The 19,791-nt window shown below is 58.2% G+C and overlaps 6 protein-coding genes across 6 annotated transcripts in view; 2 read left to right on the top strand and 4 right to left on the bottom strand.

The window, feature by feature from the left end:
• The window catches only part of VDAG_09586 (uncharacterized protein), a gene marked incomplete at both ends in the record, with an annotated part of 2,494 nt that extends 738 nt beyond the window's left edge, over positions 1-1,756 (top strand). The window contains 2 exons of the mRNA XM_009658547.1: positions 83-778; positions 849-1,756. Coding sequence (XP_009656842.1) covers positions 83-778; positions 849-1,756 — 1,604 coding nt within the window. The remainder of the gene's footprint in view (positions 1-82; positions 779-848) is intronic.
• Positions 1,757-3,046: 1,290 nt separating this feature from the next.
• VDAG_09587 (uncharacterized protein) lies at positions 3,047-3,709 on the bottom strand (the record flags this gene model as incomplete). The annotated part of the gene is made up of 1 exon (XM_009658548.1): positions 3,047-3,709. The coding sequence occupies one exon, from the start codon at positions 3,707-3,709 to the stop codon at positions 3,047-3,049; it is 663 nt and encodes a 220-aa protein (XP_009656843.1).
• A 1,782-nt stretch (positions 3,710-5,491) lies between these two features.
• Positions 5,492-9,126, bottom strand: VDAG_09588 (uncharacterized protein; the record flags this gene model as incomplete). The annotated part of the gene is made up of 6 exons (XM_009658549.1): positions 5,492-7,288; positions 7,342-7,415; positions 7,473-8,055; positions 8,101-8,315; positions 8,379-8,801; positions 9,099-9,126. The coding sequence occupies 6 exons, from the start codon at positions 9,124-9,126 to the stop codon at positions 5,492-5,494; spliced, it is 3,120 nt and encodes a 1,039-aa protein (XP_009656844.1).
• Positions 9,127-12,155: 3,029 nt separating this feature from the next.
• VDAG_09589 (acetoacetyl-coenzyme A synthetase) lies at positions 12,156-14,563 on the bottom strand (the record flags this gene model as incomplete). The annotated part of the gene is made up of 3 exons (XM_009658550.1): positions 14,204-14,563; positions 12,372-14,107; positions 12,156-12,267 (listed from the first exon to the last, which is right to left on the bottom strand). The coding sequence occupies exons 1-3, from the start codon at positions 14,441-14,443 to the stop codon at positions 12,156-12,158; spliced, it is 2,088 nt and encodes a 695-aa protein (XP_009656845.1). The 5' UTR covers positions 14,444-14,563.
• Positions 14,564-16,234: 1,671 nt separating this feature from the next.
• On the bottom strand, positions 16,235-16,666 carry VDAG_09590 (uncharacterized protein). Its single transcript, XM_009658551.1, has one exon. It carries the CDS (start codon positions 16,629-16,631, stop codon positions 16,299-16,301), a length of 333 nt encoding a protein of 110 aa, XP_009656846.1. The 5' UTR covers positions 16,632-16,666; the 3' UTR covers positions 16,235-16,298.
• Positions 16,667-17,448: 782 nt separating this feature from the next.
• On the top strand, positions 17,449-19,440 carry VDAG_09591 (serine palmitoyltransferase; the record flags this gene model as incomplete). Its single annotated transcript, XM_009658552.1, has 1 exon — positions 17,449-19,440. One exon carries the CDS (start codon positions 17,449-17,451, stop codon positions 19,438-19,440), a length of 1,992 nt encoding a protein of 663 aa, XP_009656847.1.
• Between the last annotated feature and the right edge of the window lie 351 nt (positions 19,441-19,791).

Raw genomic sequence — 19,791 nt, forward strand, 5'->3', positions numbered from 1 at the left:
CAGTTCTCAAAGGCTGACGCTCTCTTGTCGCGGTACAACACCCAGCTCGTCCCGCACATGCCGGCTGTCATCTTTCCCCCAGACCTTACTGCGACAGAGCTTCGCGAGACGAGGCCTACGCTCTTTCTCGCCGTTGCAACGGCCGCGTCGACGGATACACCGGAGCTGCAGCGGTTGCTCTCGCGCGAACTCACCAGAGTGTTCGCCGAGAAGATTATGATCCGCGCAGAGAAGAGCCTCGAGCTCGTCCAAGCTCTGCAGATTACAGTCACCTGGTACTGGTTGCCTGATGAATACGACCAAGTGCATATCTACTATTTGGCGACAACCTCCATCTCAATGGCCATCGACATTGGATTGGGCGGTTGTACACCCTCGAAGCCGACAGTCCCATACGGGGCATATGCATTCAGCCGCGCAACACAACTCAGCGCAATAGACCCGACGGCGCTCGATGCCCGCAGAACCTGGCTGGTGTGTTATTTCATGGCATCCAGCATGGCCTATGCCATGAAGCGGCCGCTTCTCTTGCGTTGGACAAGAGCAATGACCGAGAGCCTTGAGGTACTTCGTACATCGCCCGAAAGGCACGACACGGATGAATATCTTTGTGCGGTCGTGTGGGCGAGCCGTCTTGCCGAAGATATTGACCAGTACTGCGGCTTGCCGGATGACCCTGATGAGACCTTCAGGGCACCGCAGACCCTGTATTACCTCAGGAAACTCGAACAAGATCTGTGCACCTTCAGGGACTCGCTGCCAAAGGGCATGGACCAAGGTAGGTCCCCCCCCCCCGGCTTTATGCCCCTCTTACAGACAGAGTTGTATATCATCTGACGGGCCTTTAGGAAGTCTCCGAATGGTCTTCAGCGCCATTCCGCTTACTGTTTACAACAATGTGCTCCGGCTTCAGCCCCCTGAGGAAAGGCAACACAAGGCAAACGTCGCCGCCATACCATCAAGAGCGCACCGTAGTGTCGTCATGGCTGATTCCGCCTTCATGACCATGGCCAACACAGACGCCATTTCAAGTTGCATGTCGCACGTCGACATTGTTTTGGGCGCATTTCTGTCCCTGAGCCCCGAGGCCGTTCGAAACCTCCCGACCTTTGGCATCATGCGCGCTGTCAGAGCAGCGAGCATGCTCGTCAGATTACATCTCACTCTCGTTGATGATCCGCAGCTCCTGAGCCCGTTCAGGAGGGAAGACCTCCGAGCCGGGCCCTGCATCGACGAGCTGCAGCGCCATTTCCGCGCCGCCGCGGAAGGGAACCGATGCAGGACCGCCGCCAAGTTCATTGTCGTGCTCGCCATGCTGAAGGACTGCATGGGGAGCAATCGCGGCGGCCATGGACCCGCGGCGCGGTCAGACCAAGGACAAGAGCAGCAGTCGCTCGAGACGCCGCTGCACCTTCTTTCGCACGCCGCTGCCGCCGCAACGGCGACGGGATCAGCGCAACAAGGGCCCGGGATCGGCGGCCACGCTGAACGGCTCACGTTTCCTGATCCGAGCGGCCAGCCCTCTTCGGTTGCGCCCTCTGTCTGGCAAGATTTCTCCAGCGGCGCGCAGGCCCTGTCCCTACCTGGTCCGCTGGCTTTCGATACAGATCAGTTTATAGCGCTCTACGATCAGGACCTCGCCTTCTCGCTCGGTCTGGACTACATGTACAGCGGCAACGGCATGCCCCTCTACGCCGGAGAGGCGAGTACCGGGTTTGATGGGACCCCGGCACAGACTCATGATATGAACAGCTAGACAGCCACGCGGCTGTCTCCAGACATGACACAGGGGTAACAACTATATATGCTAAAGAGGGGCTCATAGAAAGTCATCATTGTGCAGCGAAGACATGGATTTCTGATTAGGTGAAGTCTTGTTTAGGTCAAGTCTCGTTTACGGCTGAACATATGATTCGGCGACTTTCAGGACGGCGGGTTGTATACCAACACACTTTCTGAAGGCCATCGTTGGCTCTGGTTGTCACGACCTCGTTAACGCCAGCCGTTGGGCCAGGCTGATGCCCGTTATGGTAGTTCATCGACATGTCAATTGGCAGCTTCACGGAGAGTGGGAAAAAATAGAGCAGGGCACGAATTGAGAGGCTTAGGGATTATGGGCTTCGTCGGTGATCATAGACCTTATGCGCAGTGAAAAGTAGGAGATGTCGTTTTCAAGTCATCAAGGCGAGGAGGCACGTCCTAAGCATACGGTTGATGCAGCGGAGGTCGAACACAGCCTGATATGATGATCCTAAGAGATACTCATGACGCGTGGGGTCATGTCGGCATTGGAGGATTCCTGTTGATCCGACGTGGCCTTCTATTCTTGGATACATGGGACTGGCTGTTTTCTGTACTATCACAGACAATGTGAGTGCTTGCCCTGATGGGAGCCAACATGGTCTTCAACCAGTTCTATTGAATACGAAAACATGGTATTTCTGATCACTTGTATAGCATTTCTCGAAGTCAAGGATGGACCCCGAGTACGGCTCAAGAGATCTTTGGCCTTGTCTTCGTCATGTCACTTCAAAATGAAGACGTTTACCTTTGCCAACAGAGCAAACAGAGTGAGCCGAGGTTGACTGCCAGAACCATTGCCTGGACGCGGTCAAGACCTTGCGAACTTTCGAGTTCGAGACAGGCATCATGTCGAGCTCATGCTCGACGTCTCGTGCCCCTGTCTAGTGAGTCCAACGTAGCCTACAAGCATTCCAAAATCCGTTTGTCGTTCAACACCAAGAGTCAAGGCTGCACCTCATGATGTTGTCCAACATGTTACACAAAACAAGACAGGCTGATAGCACCAGGCAGCTTATCATTACAAAATGAGCTCCTTTTCCAAAAGACTCGCGTCACACAACATGACTTGTGCCCTGGTCCATCGACTGGAACATAAAGCTCAGCAACCGAATTATACGTGCCATACGCAGACCCTACAGTCCTGCGAATATCTACAATTGATGCATGAGCTTCTTTTTGCACACATCATTTCAGCCAACCGGCCCCTTCCGCGCCGTCATTCCTCAACCTTATCCCCAAACCCTCACAGCGCAGCAGCAACACCAAGAACGCCAACCAAGGCCCCAACAGCATAAACATTAGCCCCAGCACGACCAGCCACGCTATCCCCATCCTCGCCGCCCGTCTCCGTCTCCGTCTCCGTCTCCGTCCCCGTCGCGCTCGTCTGCGTCAGCGTCTCCGTCTCCGTCTCCGTCACGGTCCCGCTCGTCAGCTGAGTCGCCAGCGCCGGAAAAACAGTATACCCAACCCCCTCCGTCGCCGTCGTGCCATCCCCCGTAAAGACGTGCCTCGCCTCCGTCGAGCAAATGGCGCTACCAGCAGGCCCGTCAATGAGATCCTCGCAGCCGGCCACGAGGGCATCGAGCTCGCCGCGGCGGTCGGAGACGAAGGCGGCGACGGAGGACTCGTAGCGCAGGACGGCGGAGGAGAGGCTCGCGGGCCAGGTCAGGGCGCAGGGGTCCTGGTCGGGGCTGGCCGTGAGGGCGAAGGAGGCGGGGGCGGCGGGGAGGGTGGGGAGAGCGGCGAGGAGGGACAGGGCGGAGGCGGCGCAGGCGGCGGAGCCGTCGGGTGCTTCGGCGGAGGATGTTGTTGTTGTTGGGAGGGACTGGGTGGCTGTGCTGGTCTCTTCCTGGGAGAGGGCGGTCGACGCGAGGGCGGCGAGGAGGAGGGACGTGGTTGGCTTCATGGTGGTGGATGGATGTGGTTGCAAGACTTTGGGGTGAAACCAGCTGTTGGAGATGGAAGATCTGAGATGAGAAGGAATGAGGACAGCACACAGCGACATGGCTCGACAACCGACAACTCGGTTGATATACCCCCTTCTCCCCTCTCCAAGCCCCGGCACACCTCAGCCTAGCCATAGCCAGGCTGACGACGGCAGAGAAACGGGAGAGAACCCACGCCGCCCAGGGCCGAGGCCGCAGCACAGCAATCGCGTCAAGCAGGCAACAACACATCGTCCGCACCCGTCATCCCCCAGGCGGACCCGTCCCAAGAGCGAAGGATGGCGGCTGTGGGCTCAGCCAGCCGGGATCGTCACGCATGCGACGTCGACGGTTGGACACGAGCCGTCGCGCCGTTCCCTTCTTCCCCACACATAATATGCCCAAATGTTCCGAGTTGGAGACGGCCAAGGCCTTCCTCTGGCATCGCCGAGACCTTGGTGTCGGGAGTATGACGTCGCGGCGAGCCGGCCGTCTTGGCTGGCTCATTTCCCTACATGCGCGGCGCGCACGCCTTAGCGCGTCAGTGCAATGACAATTCTTGAGTGTAGGCGGTCGATAGCTTTATTGATTCAGCCACGTCTCTGTCCTCTTTCTTGCCAACATACATGTTCTTGGAGATGATCGATTGGTTCTCAAGGGGGGCTTGTGAGACCAGCACGTGTTCACCCAGAACGACGTTGCGCCCTTCAGTACTCTAGACATGTCATTGATGCCAGTGGTCGAAACCCGCAGAGGCGCACAAATCGCGGCATTGGCGGCCTTCTCCTCCGTCGAACCATGAAGTCTGAACTCGTCGCCGTAACATGCTTCGACCTCGACTGACCACAGCAAGGCACATAAGCCTGACCAACGTCACACGGGAGACCGTGGAGGGAGGCTCGGTTTGCAGCCAGCGTCAGAAAGTTGCGCAATGGGCAGACATCTTGGACAGCTGTCAAGCCACCGCCCAAGGATCCCTCACACATCACGTCACATCACTCTTCAACCAACAGATCCAAGCAGGAAAAAGGCACCTTGCATTCACTCCACCGCCTACCATGCATCCAAACGCCTCCCTAGGCCGGGAAACAAGAAAGTCTCGAGAAGGGTAGAAACACGAAAGAATCGAAACCAAAAAGGCATGAGTGTGAAGAACCCAACCACACCCTTCAGCAAGAGGAAAAAAAAACGAGGCCACGATATTCCATCTCGTTCCTCGGGAACCGGAAAAAAAACTCCTCTTTCCGGAAAGAAGAAAAGATGGGCTCGCGCAGGTACCACACCCTGCGACCGGCATCATGTCCAGAAAACATGAGGGGAAAGGACAGAGCGCAACTCTGCTCTGCATCCGCTACAGCACCCAAAAGGGTGACACCGGAAGCCAAGGTAAAAGAGCGAAAACCAGTAACCAGAAACAGATCCATTGGAGGCCAGGGCATAAGAGCGTATCCATGCATGGGGCTTGGGGTTCATATCAGCGCCCATGGCGGGTGTGTTGGTGTGTGTTAGTGTGCGTGTATGGGTATGCGTGATGCAAGAAAACCAAAGTGACGTGCCAAAAACGTCCAAGAAGCAGCAGGCCCTTGTGCCTGTCCGTACGCCGGTCATCAAAACAAAGGGAATCATTCCGAAGGCATACGACGGGCCCGTCAGACGGTGCCGCGCATACGCTGCTTGCGCGCAAGCCAGTCGCCCAGCATATTGTCGAGTTGCTTCATGATTGTCAGCTGCGATCCTAAAGTGAAGGCATGATATGAATAGCTTCAACAACTCACCGTCGTAATCTCCGCCAGCTTGGCATTCTGTTCCCGGAACAAGGGTCCGACGACGGGGTGCTCCGGCCCCGCCGGAACGACATCGCTCTTGTCGTATACAACGACGAGCATATCCCGGATGTCCGAGCTCGAGTCGAAGAAGGCCCGCAGCTTGGCATCGTTCCACGAGTTGCTGGTCTGGCTACCGCCTGCCGAGCTCGAGCTGGTGGTCATGGAGTCCTGGGCCGCGTGGCGCCGCGTGGACTCGTCGGCTTCGATGAGCTCGGGTGACGGCGAGTCGGACGAGTGGCCGCTGGACGTGTCGACCATGAGCGCAGGCGGGTTGCTGGCGCCCATGGGCGAAACCTCGACGGGTGATTCGGAGAGGCGGTCGCTGGGCTTTGCGGCTGTCGACACGTCTCCCGGCGTGATCGTCTTGTCCGACTGGGCGCTCGACGTTGTCTGTGTGCTGAGGTAGCTGTCGGGGAACGCTCCCGGCAGGGTTGGTCGCAGTTGCTTGTCCTCCGTCTTGGCCTCTTGCGCTTGTTGCTGCTGTACCTGATGCTGCTGCGACGGCTCGACGGGTGACGAGACGACCTCCTCATCGGGTGAATCAAAGTCATCAAGCTCCACGCGGGCTTTCGCCTTGGTAACCTTCTGCGGCTTCTCAACCTTGGTGCCCTTGTCGTTGCTTCCTGACCCTGACCGGGACAGCTTGATCTTCGCAAGGCCCGACCTCTCCTCCTTCTGCTGCGATGCCGAGCGTGCGAGTTCGGGCGAGCGGTCCCGGCTGGAGCTGGACATGGTGGTAGCGAGCGACGTCTCGGCGGCATCCTGCTCCTGAACGATGCGCATCGACGCAGACGCCGGTGGCACATTGGATACGTCATTTGTCCTGCCCTCCGACGCAATGTACTCGGCAAGTTCGCGGGTCGAGCTTTTCTGGGGCGCCGATCCGGGTTTGCGCGTCGGCGAGGGCTCGCCGCGGGGCTGTGGCTTCTGCAGCTTGCTCGGATGCCTCTGAGGACCGCCCCTCTGCGGCGAGTCTTGGACGCTTTCGTCGTCGTGGTCCTCGTTGACCGTGTCCATCGACCGCTTGCCGAGCGAGTCGTCATCGTCGTCGTTGCTCGCCTTCTTCTTGTCCTTCCGCGAGAAGAAGCTGCGAATGGCGCTGGGCTTCTTCTCCTTCTTCTTCTTGTCGTCCTTCTTGTCCGGTTGCAGCTCCCTCTCCAGCTTCTCCATCTTGTCAAGACTAGCCCGCTGCTTGAGCTCCTTGGAATCGTTGGAGGATCTCGGCGCCGTGTCGTCGCGCAGCAGGTTGGGCGTCAGAGTAATCTTCTTCGTCTCGACTGTCTCGTCCTTAAAGAAAGAGTCGGTGTTGCGGACCGTGCCGTTCCTCGACCTGCTGGGACCCTCGGGCTTGGGCTCGAAGAACTGTTCGCTGCTGCGCCGCGTCTCGTCCTCGTCGACCACCTCCTTGATGACTGGTTCGGCAAGTTTGACCTCCTTCGGTGCCCTGGGCTTGAGAGGCTCGACCTTCGCCGTCTCGTCAATGGAATCGTCAGAAGCAGCCTTCTGCGCCTGCTCTGTTGCCGCGGCCTTTTGTTCTTGTCGAGCGCCATCCTGCTGCGTGTTGAGGAGCTCCTCGGCCTCCTCGTCATCGGATGAGAAATCGGCAAAGTCAGAGTAGTCGACGTAGGTCGGCTCGGCAAAGACGACCGTCTTCTTCTTCTTGCCACGGAGCGCGCTGCGGAAGGTGCTCTTAGACTCCTTGCCCGCTTGGTCGCCCAGCATCGTGGCTGACAGCTTTGGGGAGACGTTAGCCGCGTTCTGGTCATGGAGGGGATCGGCCGACATACGTCAATGTTCCGGTGCTTGTTCAAGCGCGCTAACCTTTCGGTGGGCGTCTCAATGTGCTCGGCCGGTAGGTATCCTGCGGGGGTCAGTCAGTTTGGTGGTTCCCCATGCTCGTGGTGAACGGCGCGCATACCGATGCTGTTATCCTTAGCTACGCGTACCAGCCACCAGTAGCTGTTGCTGTCGTCGAGTAGCACCATGGTATCGCCCTTGGTGGCATTGGCTTGACCTTCCACTGTAGCGACAAAAGTGTGAAGCGCATAGACAAAGTCAAAATCAATATCCTCTGTATCGTGTAAGCTTTCAGGGTTCCAGCCAGAATCAATGTAACGTGGGTCTGAGGGAAAAGGGAAGTCGTCGTCATCATCATCTTCGGTCGCTTCGTAGGGGATCATGGCAGGCGTGTCGTCTGACGTTTCGTACGTAGCTCCTAGGGGAGCGAAAACATTCTTGTTCTCTTTGCATGCAGCAAATCGAACTGATTTGGTCGCCTTCCTAATATCCAGCGGTCGAACAAGCAACGGAGGGCTGTGGGCGCCCATGGCATCGACGGCAAGCATGTCGCCATGCGCCTCGGGATGATCCGCGTCGCCGGGCTCGTCAAAGAAGATTTCATGCTCAAAGTCGTACGCATGGTCGTCGTATTCGTCGTGAATATATGCCCCCAGCTCGGCGCAGTCGTGTTTGGCGTCGGTCGGCTTCAGGTCCGGCGACTTCTAGTCGCCATACTTACCGCGAAGATGACGATGATGGTACGGGACGGGTGCAGTGGGAAAGGGCTCGGTAGGAGGGGGCTCGGTAGGAGGGGGGCCGGTAGGAGGGCCGGTAGGAGGGCCGGTAGGGGAGGGGCCGCCAGATTTCTTGCTCTGGTTCCGGGACACTTGTATGGGCATGTAGGTCGGGATCTCGAGGTACGGCGAGGAAGACCTCGGTTCGTTCTCGAGGGGAGCGGGGGAGCAGGGGACACCGGGCTCCTCTTGGTCCGGCGGCAGGGAATCCACGCGCCGGGGCCAGAGAGGCGGCAGAGAGGTACACCTACCATCTTCGATCGAGGGGGAGCTCGAAATCTTGTCCATCATGTCGTCGTCCATGCTCTCGTCCGTGTCGCCGTCGGCATCGCTCTCGTCGGTGGAAAGACCGCCATTTTGCGCGACGGCCAGGCTGTCCTGGGAGGAGGACGGGTGCTGTTGCGCCTGCATGGTCTTGGCGGCGCTCGTGTCGGCGAGCTTGTTGTTGACGCTGGCGACCAGGTCGTCGGCGTCGTAGCTCTGCTGATCGGGGTTGCCGTTGGTCCAGGAGATTCTGGGACTGCGGCTGTTCTCGGCGGCGGTTTCTTGGGCGACTTCGCGCAACGTTTCGGCCTGGTGGGCGCCGAGGGAGGTGGAGGAGGAGGATTCGCTGGCTTCGGTGCGCGTATGGTCTTTGGCGGAGGGCGCATCGGCGTCTTGGAGGTCGATCGAGTCTGTCGTGCGTGCGTCAGCGAGGAGGGGGGGGGGAGAAGAGAGAACAACCAGAGATGGTGATCGCCAAAGGTTGCGAGAATGGACGTGACTAAGATTGGCGGCGGGCTTCTCAGACACGGGAAACAGGGGGGGGGAAGAGCAAAAAGAGGAATGGGGGTGGCAGCGCACAGCAGGCATGGGATGGATGGATGGACGGATGGATGGATGCAACGCGGCGCAGACAGAGAGGCGCACACAGGCACCGGCACAGGCGAGACGCATAAAAAGTATCAAGGCGCAACGGCGACAGAACGTACCAGCTCGAATAATCTCGGGTCTCGTCATGGTGGGCTAGCTCGCGATGGAACAGCGAGGTTCGCAGGTTGCGTTGGCGAGTGTGTGGGTTTCCGCCGATTGTGAATAGTATCGTCGAATTCAAAGTGACCCCGGAAGCCAGCCGCGTTGGGTCGAGAGGGTCGTCATGAAGCGGCCAGAGCCAGAGAGCCGGAGAAAGAAGCAGATGCGAGTATCCCGAATGTTCTGTGGCAATTCGAGTCGGGCAAGTCAAGACGAGGCGAGGCGAGGCGAGGTGAAGCGAGGCAGCGGCGGCGGCGGCGCTTCTGTACGGTAGCAACAAATTCCCGTGGAACAAAGGCTGGGCCGGGGAAGGGCGGGTGGTGCGCCAAGGTGTCGCTCGAGGTGGATGTGGACGAGGCTGGTCCGGTTTGTTTCGTGAAGCTGGGGAGATTGCGTTGGTCGGATCGTCAGTGTTGTCGCATGGGGGGGGCGTTTAGGACGTTTAGGAGGAGGCGATGGGACGGGCAAGGAAGGATCGTGTCGTGGCTGGTGCGGTGCCAATTGGGGTAGGGTTTGTCGACGATGGTATGAGTCGGGCGTGTCGTCGATTTGTCGGTGGTTGTGGTCTTTGTGAATGATCCAGCCCAGGCCCTTGGCTGTAAGGTGGTGTTCTCAACTTCTCTCGGTCTGGGTCTCTGGGGGGGCGGTTGACGGGAGAGGGGGCTGGTCGTCGGTTTGGGTTTGGGCTTGGGTTTAGGTATGGGTATGGGTCTTGGGCTGGGTTGGTACGTTAAGGGGGGGTTGTCGTGGTGCTGAGTCGAGGCAGGAGGTGGAGGCAGCCAGAGAAAAAAGGAGTGACCAGGATGAGAGTCGTTGGTCTGTGCCTGTGCCTGTGCCTGTGCCTGAGCTTGTGCCTATGCTTGTGCCTGAGCCAAGGAATGGGGACAATGAAGGAATGACAGCCAGCCTCTTTCTCTTTCTGGGAGGACGAGTATCGAGTATCGGAGAAATGAGCGTCGATCAGCGCACTTGTTCTTCTTTTGTTCTGTCCGAACTTGGATCGCCGAGATGGGAATGTCAGATGGACGATGGAGAATCGTGGCCAAGAACAGGGTTCTGGTGACGATGTGGGTGATGGTGGTGAAGGACCCGAGCATTGAGTTCGCCCTACGTCTGGCCTATGCCTAGGTACCGGATAGTAGGTACCGGATAGTACCTAGATACCGGATAGTAAGGTACCTTGGTACACTAAGATATAGGTACGTGGCAATTCCGATTGAGCCTTGCTTTCCTGCGGCAGCGACCTCCAGCTGGTAGGGAGGCACTTAGGTAAGTTAAGCGCTGTAAGCATCCAGGTCGGTATATTCTAGCGGCTGGCAAGGGACCTCCAAGCAAGGGCAGGCAGGGTCGGGCCATGTTGAAACATGAGGCAGAGCAGCGCAGGGGCTGGGACGCTAGGCACCTGAGCCTGCAGTACCTAGGTCCCTAGCAAGTCTACCTAGGTACCAGGCACTTACTGTCTTGACCATACAGAGAATAGGTACCTGGCAACTGGGCAGATGTGTCGCGCTGGCAGCAGGAGACAGACAACCGTCAGTCGCCAGATCTGCACAGCTGCCGCCCGGTGTACAAGTACAACCAGGCCGCCGTATGAAAGTACCTCACAGCACTCCCAGCCCACGATGCGCTTAAGGCTTTAGATTCAACCAGACATGATCGCGATCGCCCCCTTTCACCGCATAAATCCTGAGGAAGGCTGTTTTCTCTGCCATTATAGGCTATTCGCTCTGCCCGACTAGGGTAAATGCACGCTAGATAGGGGATAAGCCAGAAATATAGCTCTACTACCTAAATTAGCTAGGGCAACTATATACCTCTGCTCGTCTCTTATACCTTTGAGTCACTAGTGAAGCAGGCGAGTCGCTGAACGGGTAGTAATAGCCCTTAGCGGCCTAAGGTAGTTAGTACTAATCTTTTTATATTATAAATCAGGATATTAGAAAGACTATAGTAAATACTAAACTAGCCTTAATTAGAGGACTACTATAACTACTAAATTAGCCTTAACTAGAGGCTATTTAGAATACTCTTTACTACTTACTATAATCTCTAGCTATAGTTATAGAGAGGTATTATATATTTATAATAAAGGAGACGATAGGACCCTTAGTAAAGGGCTCGGTAATAGGTTCGGTAACGATTAGTGAATCTATCAGTAAAGGAGGTATTAGAGAGGCTTTATTTAATAATAAAATAAAGCGTTAGCGATATCTAGAGGGCTTAGAATAAGTATATTTAATAGTATTATAATATTTAAGGGTACTAGTAAATATAGAGCTTAAAGGGGCTATTTAGGTTACTTTATTAGCTAGTTATAGCTAGTCTCTAGCTTAGAATTTATCGAGAGACTCCTCGAGAGACTCGTATATATAGGAGATAAGTAGAGGTATATAGTTACCCTAGCTAACTTAGGTAGTAGAGCTATGCTTGGAACTTGACCCTTATCTAGCGTATATTTACCCTGGTCGGGCAGAGCGAATAGCCTATAAGGGCAGAGAAAATAGCCGTCCTCATAAATCCTTGGCATCCTTCTCCACAGCACATGCCAGAGAGCCTGACGACCCAGCTGCTGACCAGCATCCAGCGACACACCAGAGCACAGCAATTCGGTGACCAACCCATCTACATGTCTCTGTCGACGGCTTTTGAAGGTGCGCCCTCACCGCTCCGACAATCTTTATTGTCAACAAAAAAAAAAGAAAATAAATCAGGATGCTTTTTGCTTCTTCTTCATCGGCTCTCTCCACTGAAACCGAGACCCCTGAAGCAGAGACGCCCGAACCGCAAAGATGCGAGCAGCGAGGAGAGACCGAGAAAAAACCCTTGCCTCGACTACGTCTTGACACAATGTGAAGATCCCCGTGCCGTGTTTTGTCTATCGTACCCCATTCTATGCTGCCGTCTCGTCTCGTCATGCCGACAACCCGGGACAGCGCCACTCATGTATTCATCCTCCAAGCCTGCCTGCATCGCGGGTGCTCGTCTATCGTCATCGTGCTGTCTACCCTTTCTAAGCGTTAGTGACTCGCCGCCCATGCCCTGAACCAGTCGAGAGCCTCGGGGTTGGCAACGCTGGCGTTTGTCTGGACGGCCATGCCCGAGAGGATCTGTTTGACGGCCACCTCGATTCTGTGCTTGTCAGCATTTGTCTCTGCGGAATCAGAGAAAGAAGAAAAAAAAAGAAAAAGGGAGAGGAGAGTGATAAAGCAAGGGGCAGCGCAGCAGGCACTCACTTCTTCCCGTTGCCCGTCTTGGGAACCCCGCCACCGCACTCCTCCACGACGCCCGGCACATGGCGCGGGCTCAGCTCCGTCCGCACCGTCCTCTGGATGCGGGCCCTGACGTCCTCGTCAAACACCTTGCCCGCCTCCATGACGACGAAGAGACACACCGTCTCGTCCGTGTCCGTCTCGCGCCGGCGGCCGACGCAGACGGCATCGGCGACCTCGCCGGCGAAGAAGCGCGTGAGGACGTTGTAAATCTCGGCGCTGCCGAATCGCACGCCCGCCGGTTTGAGCACGCCGTCCGACCGCCCCAGCATGACGAGGCTGCCGGTCGACGGGTCGGGTACGCGGACGAAATCGCCGTGGTGCCACACGGGGCCCGCAGCGCCGCAGACGTCGGCGAAGCGCTCGAAATACGCGGCGCGGTACTTGGCGTCGCCGCCGGGGCCGAAAAAGGTCAGCGGCTGCGAGGGGAACGGCCGCACGCAGGCGAGGTCGCCCGGGTTGGCGGCCGGCAGGGGGTCGCCGGTGAGGGAGTCGAGGGCGCGGATGGCCATGCCGAGACCGGCGCACTGGATCTCGCCCGTACGCACGGGCAGGAGCGGGGACGGGGCGCCAAAGAGGGAGATGATGTCTGTGCCGCCCGTGATGGAGGCGAGGTTGACGTGGGGCGGGAAGGCTTCGTAGACAAAGTTGAAGGTGCTCGGCGGCAGCGGGCTCGCCGTCGAGTAGATGGCCTCGAGGTGCGAGAGGTCGAGAGACGGTTCGTCGTGGACGGGGCGCACCTGGTTGGCCTCGAGCGCTGTGAGGTAGGCGGCTGACGTGCCAAAGTGCGTGACCTTGAGCTCGGAGAGGAGCCGCGGCAGCGAGAGGTAGCCGTGGGGCTTGAAGGGGGACCCCGAGTACAGGACGAGGCTGGCGCCGACGGCGAGGGCCGAGATGGACCAGTGCCACATCATCCACGACGTCGTCGTGTAGTAGAGCATGCGCGACGCCGATGTCATGGAGCAATGCAGGTGGTGCTCCTTCTTGTGCTGGATCAGCGTGCCGAGGGCCGTGTGCACAATGGCCTTGGGCAGGCCGGTCGTGCCGCTGGAGTAGAGGATGTAGAGCGGGTGCGCCGGGGGCAGCTGCTCAAAGGTGAGGGCCTCGTCGTCGGACGATGACTGGAGGAAGCGCTCGTACTCGACGACCGTCTTGACGTCCTTGGCCCTGAGATCATCCAAGGCCAGATGGCAGCGCACATTGTCAATGACGACGACGAGCTCGAGGCCTTTGTCCTTGAGGGTACCGACGATTTCGGTCGTCTTGCTCGTGCTGCTCCACTCCTTGCCGTTGTAGACTGTGCCGTTGTCGGCAAAGAGGACCTTGGGCGTGATCTGCGCGAGACGGTCGAGCACGGCACTTACACCGTTGTCGGGGCTGATGCCCGTCCAGATGGCACCGACAGAGGCGGCACCGAGCGAGGCCACGAGCGCTTGAACGTGGTTTGAGACGTAGCCGGCGACAACGTCGTCCTTGGTCACGCCATGGGCACGCAGGGCGTTGCTGCAGCGGCGGACAGCATCACGAAGCTCGGCCCACGTCGTCGACACGGGGTTGCCGAGCTCGGTCGTCGTGATAATGGCCACGGCATCAGGCGAGACGTCAACGTTCGCCGGGAAGAGGAGGTTCTCTGCAAAGTTGAGGCGCGCGCCAGCAAAGAAGTCTGGGCGCGGGTACATGGGAGCAACTTTGGGAAGGACCTGCAGGCGTGTCAGTCAGGGGGGTACTGTGTGAGGCGCACAAGCTTTCCTGGGCACAAGGTAGTGGGAGGAGGCCAGAGAGACAACACAACCCACCTCATCGAACGACTTGGAAGCCTTGACACCAGAAAAGTGCCAGACCTCCTCCCAAAAGGCAGCCACATTGTCAATGGACCACTGGTAGACGGCAGGATAGTCGTTGAGTTGCAGGTCGTACTTTTCGTTGACGCGGCGGGTGAAGGCCCAGAGGGGTGTTGAGGTGGGGTCTGGATGTCTCCAGAGTTCACGCGTCAGTGCCGAGGAGGCCTCGGCTGAAGAATGGCCGTTGACGGCCATGATGGTGACGAGGAAGCGTGCAGTGTTTGCAGATGATGCACTCGAGCTTGGCGGCCAGTGGCTCTTTCGAAGACGTCGTGATGGCAAATTTCTCGGCCTCGAAGAATGGCCCTGCTTGAAGTTCACTGCATCCCCAAAACCCGAAAAGGGGGGGTGAGCAAGAGCGGGAGAGGCAGGTAGGTCCCTTGGGTTTCCGTTCAGTTGGGCCGTCGCATTCCGCATTCCGAGCCGAGGGGCCAGGGCCAGAGCCAAGGCCAGGGCCAGAGCCAAGGCCAGAACCAGAAGAGTGGTGATTGATTGTTGGTGATTGTTGGGAGCGAGGTTTCCCCGCCCCCACCACCGACCCGAAGTCCGGGCGATGTGTGGCTGATATGTGGCTCGTGGGTGCAGTGGCTTGCGTGCTCATCTGAGGTTGTATCGGCCTGGCAGGTCATGTCGGCCTGGCAGGTCATGTCGGCCTGGCAGGTCCTGATGACACTGGCAGGTCATGTCAGCAAATATGCCGCAAGAAAGGCATTGGAGGCCACCCGGGTTGAGGCACTTGCAGGCACTACTAAGCGTAATGAAGGGGGTGTCCCAGCCCGCATCCATTCCTGATCCTGCTGCCCTCACTCAGCCTCCCCTCCATGCCTCGTGCCTCATACCTCAAACCTAGGTATGTACCTTATGCCCCCATGCCTGCCATGCCTGCCATGCCTGCCATGCTCCTGTTGTGCCAGACACGAATGCCTCGAGTGGTGCCCTGCATGGGTCTCTCGCCCCAAAAGGGACGAACAGATGAACAAGAACCTTGATTTGGGAGCAGCAGCAGCAGTAGCAGCATCAGCAATGACCCCGTGATGCTCTCTCGCTACGGCTCGATCGCATACCATGTATACCGTACAGTAGTGCTGCAGGGCTGCAGGGCTTCGCGCGCGCAAACGGCAGATTGATGATGCGTTGGCACACACGCCGGTCCCTTTTTCACTTTTTTCACAGTAGCAGCCAGGACAATGATGACATGATGCCGAGAGTTCGCTCACCATCTGACTGCATGGGGAAGTATGTGGGCTAAATAGTAAGCGGACAACGGGAGCTTCCATGGTACATGGTACAGCGCCGGACATCCCGGGCTACCTACCTATCTATTCGCACCTACCTTTTACCTTGGGTAGGTACTGTACTTGTGCTGTAGCTAGACTGGTGCTGTAGAAATGCCTGTCACCTCTTCGTTCGCGAAGACCCGGCACCAGAGGTAGGTACTGTAGAGAGCGTATCGTCGGCGCCGAGGTGCCCGTTTTGCCGGCCAACTTGTCGCTCCATGTGGTCATTAGGTTGCGTTCGATATTGCAGCTCCTACTGCGCGCGGCTTTATCAGGATCGTCGACTCGGTTCGGAGTCGGAGTGCTCAGACCATGGTCCCATCCCGCGACTGCCGTTCACCCCAGCCCAAGACCAACATCGCTCATCGCCTCTGTGCATCGCGACCGCCAAGCCGTATCACGCGTGACGGGGTTTGGGCCAGGCTGCAGAGACCGAGATTGGGGCGTGGGACACGCGCGTTGAGTGGTCGGGCCGCCGCTGACGGTTCGGATTGCTCGGGATGGGAATGCACTGGATATGCGGCCCCTGTGCATGGGGGATGGCCATGGGACTCTCTCAAGTCTCTTTCAAGGCCCTGTCTTCTCCCCAAGGCCTGTTCTCCAGGGCCTGTTCTCCAGGGCCCCCGAGAGACAATCAGAAACTCGCCGGGGTACTTCAGCAGCCTTCCCCCCCCGTCCCCGTCCCCGTCCCCGTCCCCGTCTCCCGAGCATCCAAGGGAAAGAAGAAGGCCTGTGCTCGTGAGAGGCCCCTGTCAATTTGACCCATTCCGTAATCACTCATCATCCATCGAGCTTGCCGCAATTCCTCGGTCTGCCTCCTCTCTCTCTCTCTCTCTCTCTCTCTCCCTCTCTCCGTCGTCTCCTCCGGCTTCACTGCTCACCATTTCTTCCGACCTCAGTCTCTCCTTTTTTTTTTTCCAGAAATAAATTTCGAGCGCGTCAATCCTCTCCTCGAAATCGGTGACGTCGGATCTCCCCAACGACGACTTTTCTCCCCCCTCATCCGCCGAAGTACCAACTACAACGCAACGCACGTACTTGCAGGACTGCACTGCACGTTGCCCAGCTGTCTGCAGGTGGCGAATCCAATCAATCACGGTTCGCATCGAAAAGTCGAAATTTTTGGCAGCTACTTTCCGCCGGCTCTGCGCCCAGTGGCTCCCTCTCGAACCCGAACCCCACCTGCCAATCTGCCCCTGGCTTTTGGCTTTTGGCTTTCGGCTGTGACGCCCCAACTGCGTGCCTTCCTACCCACTCCCCCCAACCAAACAGCCCACGGCAAGCACCAGCCTTCTGCACCTGCAACCTGCACCTCCCACCCTCCCGCGGCACAGAGAGAGGCTCAGGCACAGGATCCGGCACAGCCTTCCCACACACACGCACACAAGTCGATCACGACAACGACGAGGCGACGCGCAATCCTGCTAGCTATTCGCTTGCCTGGCTGCTCGACCCGACAGTATCGTGTCGTCTCTGCCTCTCGACTCGACTTTCTGTTCGCCGCGCCCTACAATCGATTCTAGCTTTCATTAGCCAAAGACGATACACTGCATTGCTCAGAGGTCAGTCCTGCCCCCTTTTTTTCTCCCCTCTCACCGGGCGGTGAGATCTCGGGAGACGACCTCCCCCTTTGAGATCCAATTCAATCGACTACTACCTGGCATTGGGACCCGAATCTCCTGCTGGCTCGTCAGTGCGTCCCTCATCGAGCTGTCGGCCGTTTTTCTTCTTGTTCCTCAATGCCCCCTGCATCTCCTACCTTCGTGGCCACGCCGCCACGCGTCTATCGCTCGTCAAGCACCACAACACTGCAATGATCAGCCTGCTAACAAGCCGCAGTTCACCTTGATAGACGTTCGTTCCCGCGAGCTCATCTACCGAGCGTAATTCCTACCTTGCCAGCCGAAACGAACAACCCACAGCATGCCCCGAGGAATCAAGCTCCCCTTCACGTCCTCCTCCTCCCCCGCCATGCCTCATACCCAATCCGACAAGGAGAGGCGCCCTTCAAGATCCGGCAACAGGATAGCCAACTTTTTCTCGTCCCCCAAGAACAAGGAACAGTCTGCCCAACAGGCTCTCCTCGCCATGCAGCAGGGCAACATGACCCCCTCGGCCATGGCTCTGCCGACCATCTCCCTGTCGACCGCCTCTGCCGGTGAGCCCGACAGCAATCTTGACTCGACCACCCTCTTCTCGCCGCCCTCCGCCGCCGAGTCCGAGAAGAAGCGCAGGGCCGACTCGCAGTTCGCGCCCCTGTCCGACCCCAGCCATCTCTACGTGAGCATGCACCACGGCGAGCCCCTCGAGGCGCCCATTGTCGACGACCCCGCCTACTACTTCCTCATCACCACCTACATCAGCTACCTCTTCCTCATCCTCCTCGGCCATATCCGCGACTTCTTCGGCAAGCGCTTTGGCAACAAGAAGCACTATCAGTCCCTGAAGCCCCACAACGGCTACGCCTCCCTGAACGACGACTTTGACAACTTTTACACCCGTCGTCTGAAGCTGCGTCTCGATGACTGCTTCGCCCGCATCACCACCGGCGTTCCCGGCCGCTTCATCTCTCTCCTCGACCGCACCTCGCCCGACTTCAACCGTACCTACCACTACACCGGCACCACCACCGAGACGCTCAACATGAGCTCGTACAACTACCTCGGTTTCGCCCAGTCCGACGGTCCCTGTGCCGACGCCGTCGAGGAGACGGTCAAGCGCTACGGTGTCAGCTTCTGCAGCACGCGTGCTGACGCCGGTACCTCTGACCTGTCCCTCGAGGTCGAACGCGAGATTGCTGCCTTTGTCGGCAAGCCTGATGCCATGGTCTTCTCCATGGGCTTCGTCACCAACGCCAGCTCTTTCCCCGCTCTCGTCTCCAAGGGATGCCTCATTCTGTCCGATGAGCTCAACCACGCGTCTATCCGTGTCGGTGCCCGTCTGTCCGGCGCTGTCATCGCCGCCTTCAAGCACAACGACATGCACGATCTCGAGAAGAAGCTCCGTGAGGCCATCTCGCAGGGTCAGCCCCGTACCCACCGCCCCTGGAAGAAGATTCTCGTCGTCGTCGAGGGCCTCTACTCCATGGAGGGCACCATGTGCGATCTTCCCGGTATCCTCGAGCTCAAGGACAAGTACAAGTTCTACCTCTTCATCGACGAGGCCCACAGTGTTGGTGCCCTCGGACCTCGCGGCCGCGGTGTGTGCGACTACTTTGGCGTCGACCCTGCCCGCGTCGACATTCTCATGGGAACCCTGACCAAGTCCTTCGGTGCCAACGGTGGCTACGTTGCCGCGAACAAGAACATCATTGACAAGCTGAGGAGTACCAACGCCGCGACGATGCTCGGTGAAGCCCCGACACCCTCTGTCCTCATGCAAATTCTTTCTTCCCTGAGGATGATCACTGGTGAGCTCTGCCTCGGCCAGGGTGACGAGCGTCTCCAGCGTATCGCCTTCAACTCCCGCTATCTCCGCCTCGGTTTGAAGCGTCTCGGCTTCATCGTGTACGGCCACGACGACTCGCCCATCATCCCCATCGCCCTGTACCACCCCGGCAAGATGTCGGCCTTCAGCCACGAGATGCTCAAGCGCAAGATCGCCGTCGTCGTCGTCGGCTACCCCGCCACGCCCCTCATCAGCTCCCGCGCCCGTTTCTGCGTTTCATCCGCCCACAACAAGGACGACATGGACCGCCTGCTGCAAGCCTGCGACGAGGTCGGTGACATTCTGCAGCTCAAGTTCGCCACGGGCATCGCCGGCGGCGCCGAGCCCCTGCCCGAGGGCGTGACCCCCGAGGGCGAGAAGGAGTGGCGCCGCGCCAACGGCATCGAGGCCGTCGTCAAGCCGCCGCGCTGGAACATGAAGGACATTCTCGCGCACGGCGTGCAAGACTCCAAGATGCGCTTGCGCTAGGCTCGCCAGCCCAGACGCAGGCGTCACCTCGTGCGCGAGCGCGAGCGCGAGTGTGTGCGTGTGCGTGTACGTGTACGTGTACAATCTGACGACGACGATGGCGGGAGGGGGTGGCGGGTTTTGCACGCGATTGCCTGGGCGGTGCTACGGCGTTAAAAGACCATGTTGTTGATGTTGTTTGAAAAACAAACCCCCCGTTTGCAAGACACAGATGAGAAGGAAACAACGAAAGAAGAGACGGTGGGGAGACGCACGCATTTTGAAACTCGGAGTCATGGGAACCAAATGTAGTCGGGGAAGGGCGGGACTTGCTCCGGCTTAACTGGGAGGTACTTGGGTTTGGGAAGAATC

The sequence above is a fragment of the Verticillium dahliae genome, genomic scaffold (genome assembly GCF_000150675.1).
Source record: "Verticillium dahliae VdLs.17 supercont1.28 genomic scaffold, whole genome shotgun sequence".
In the NCBI taxonomy this organism is placed as follows: Eukaryota; Fungi; Ascomycota; class Sordariomycetes; order Glomerellales; family Plectosphaerellaceae; genus Verticillium; species Verticillium dahliae.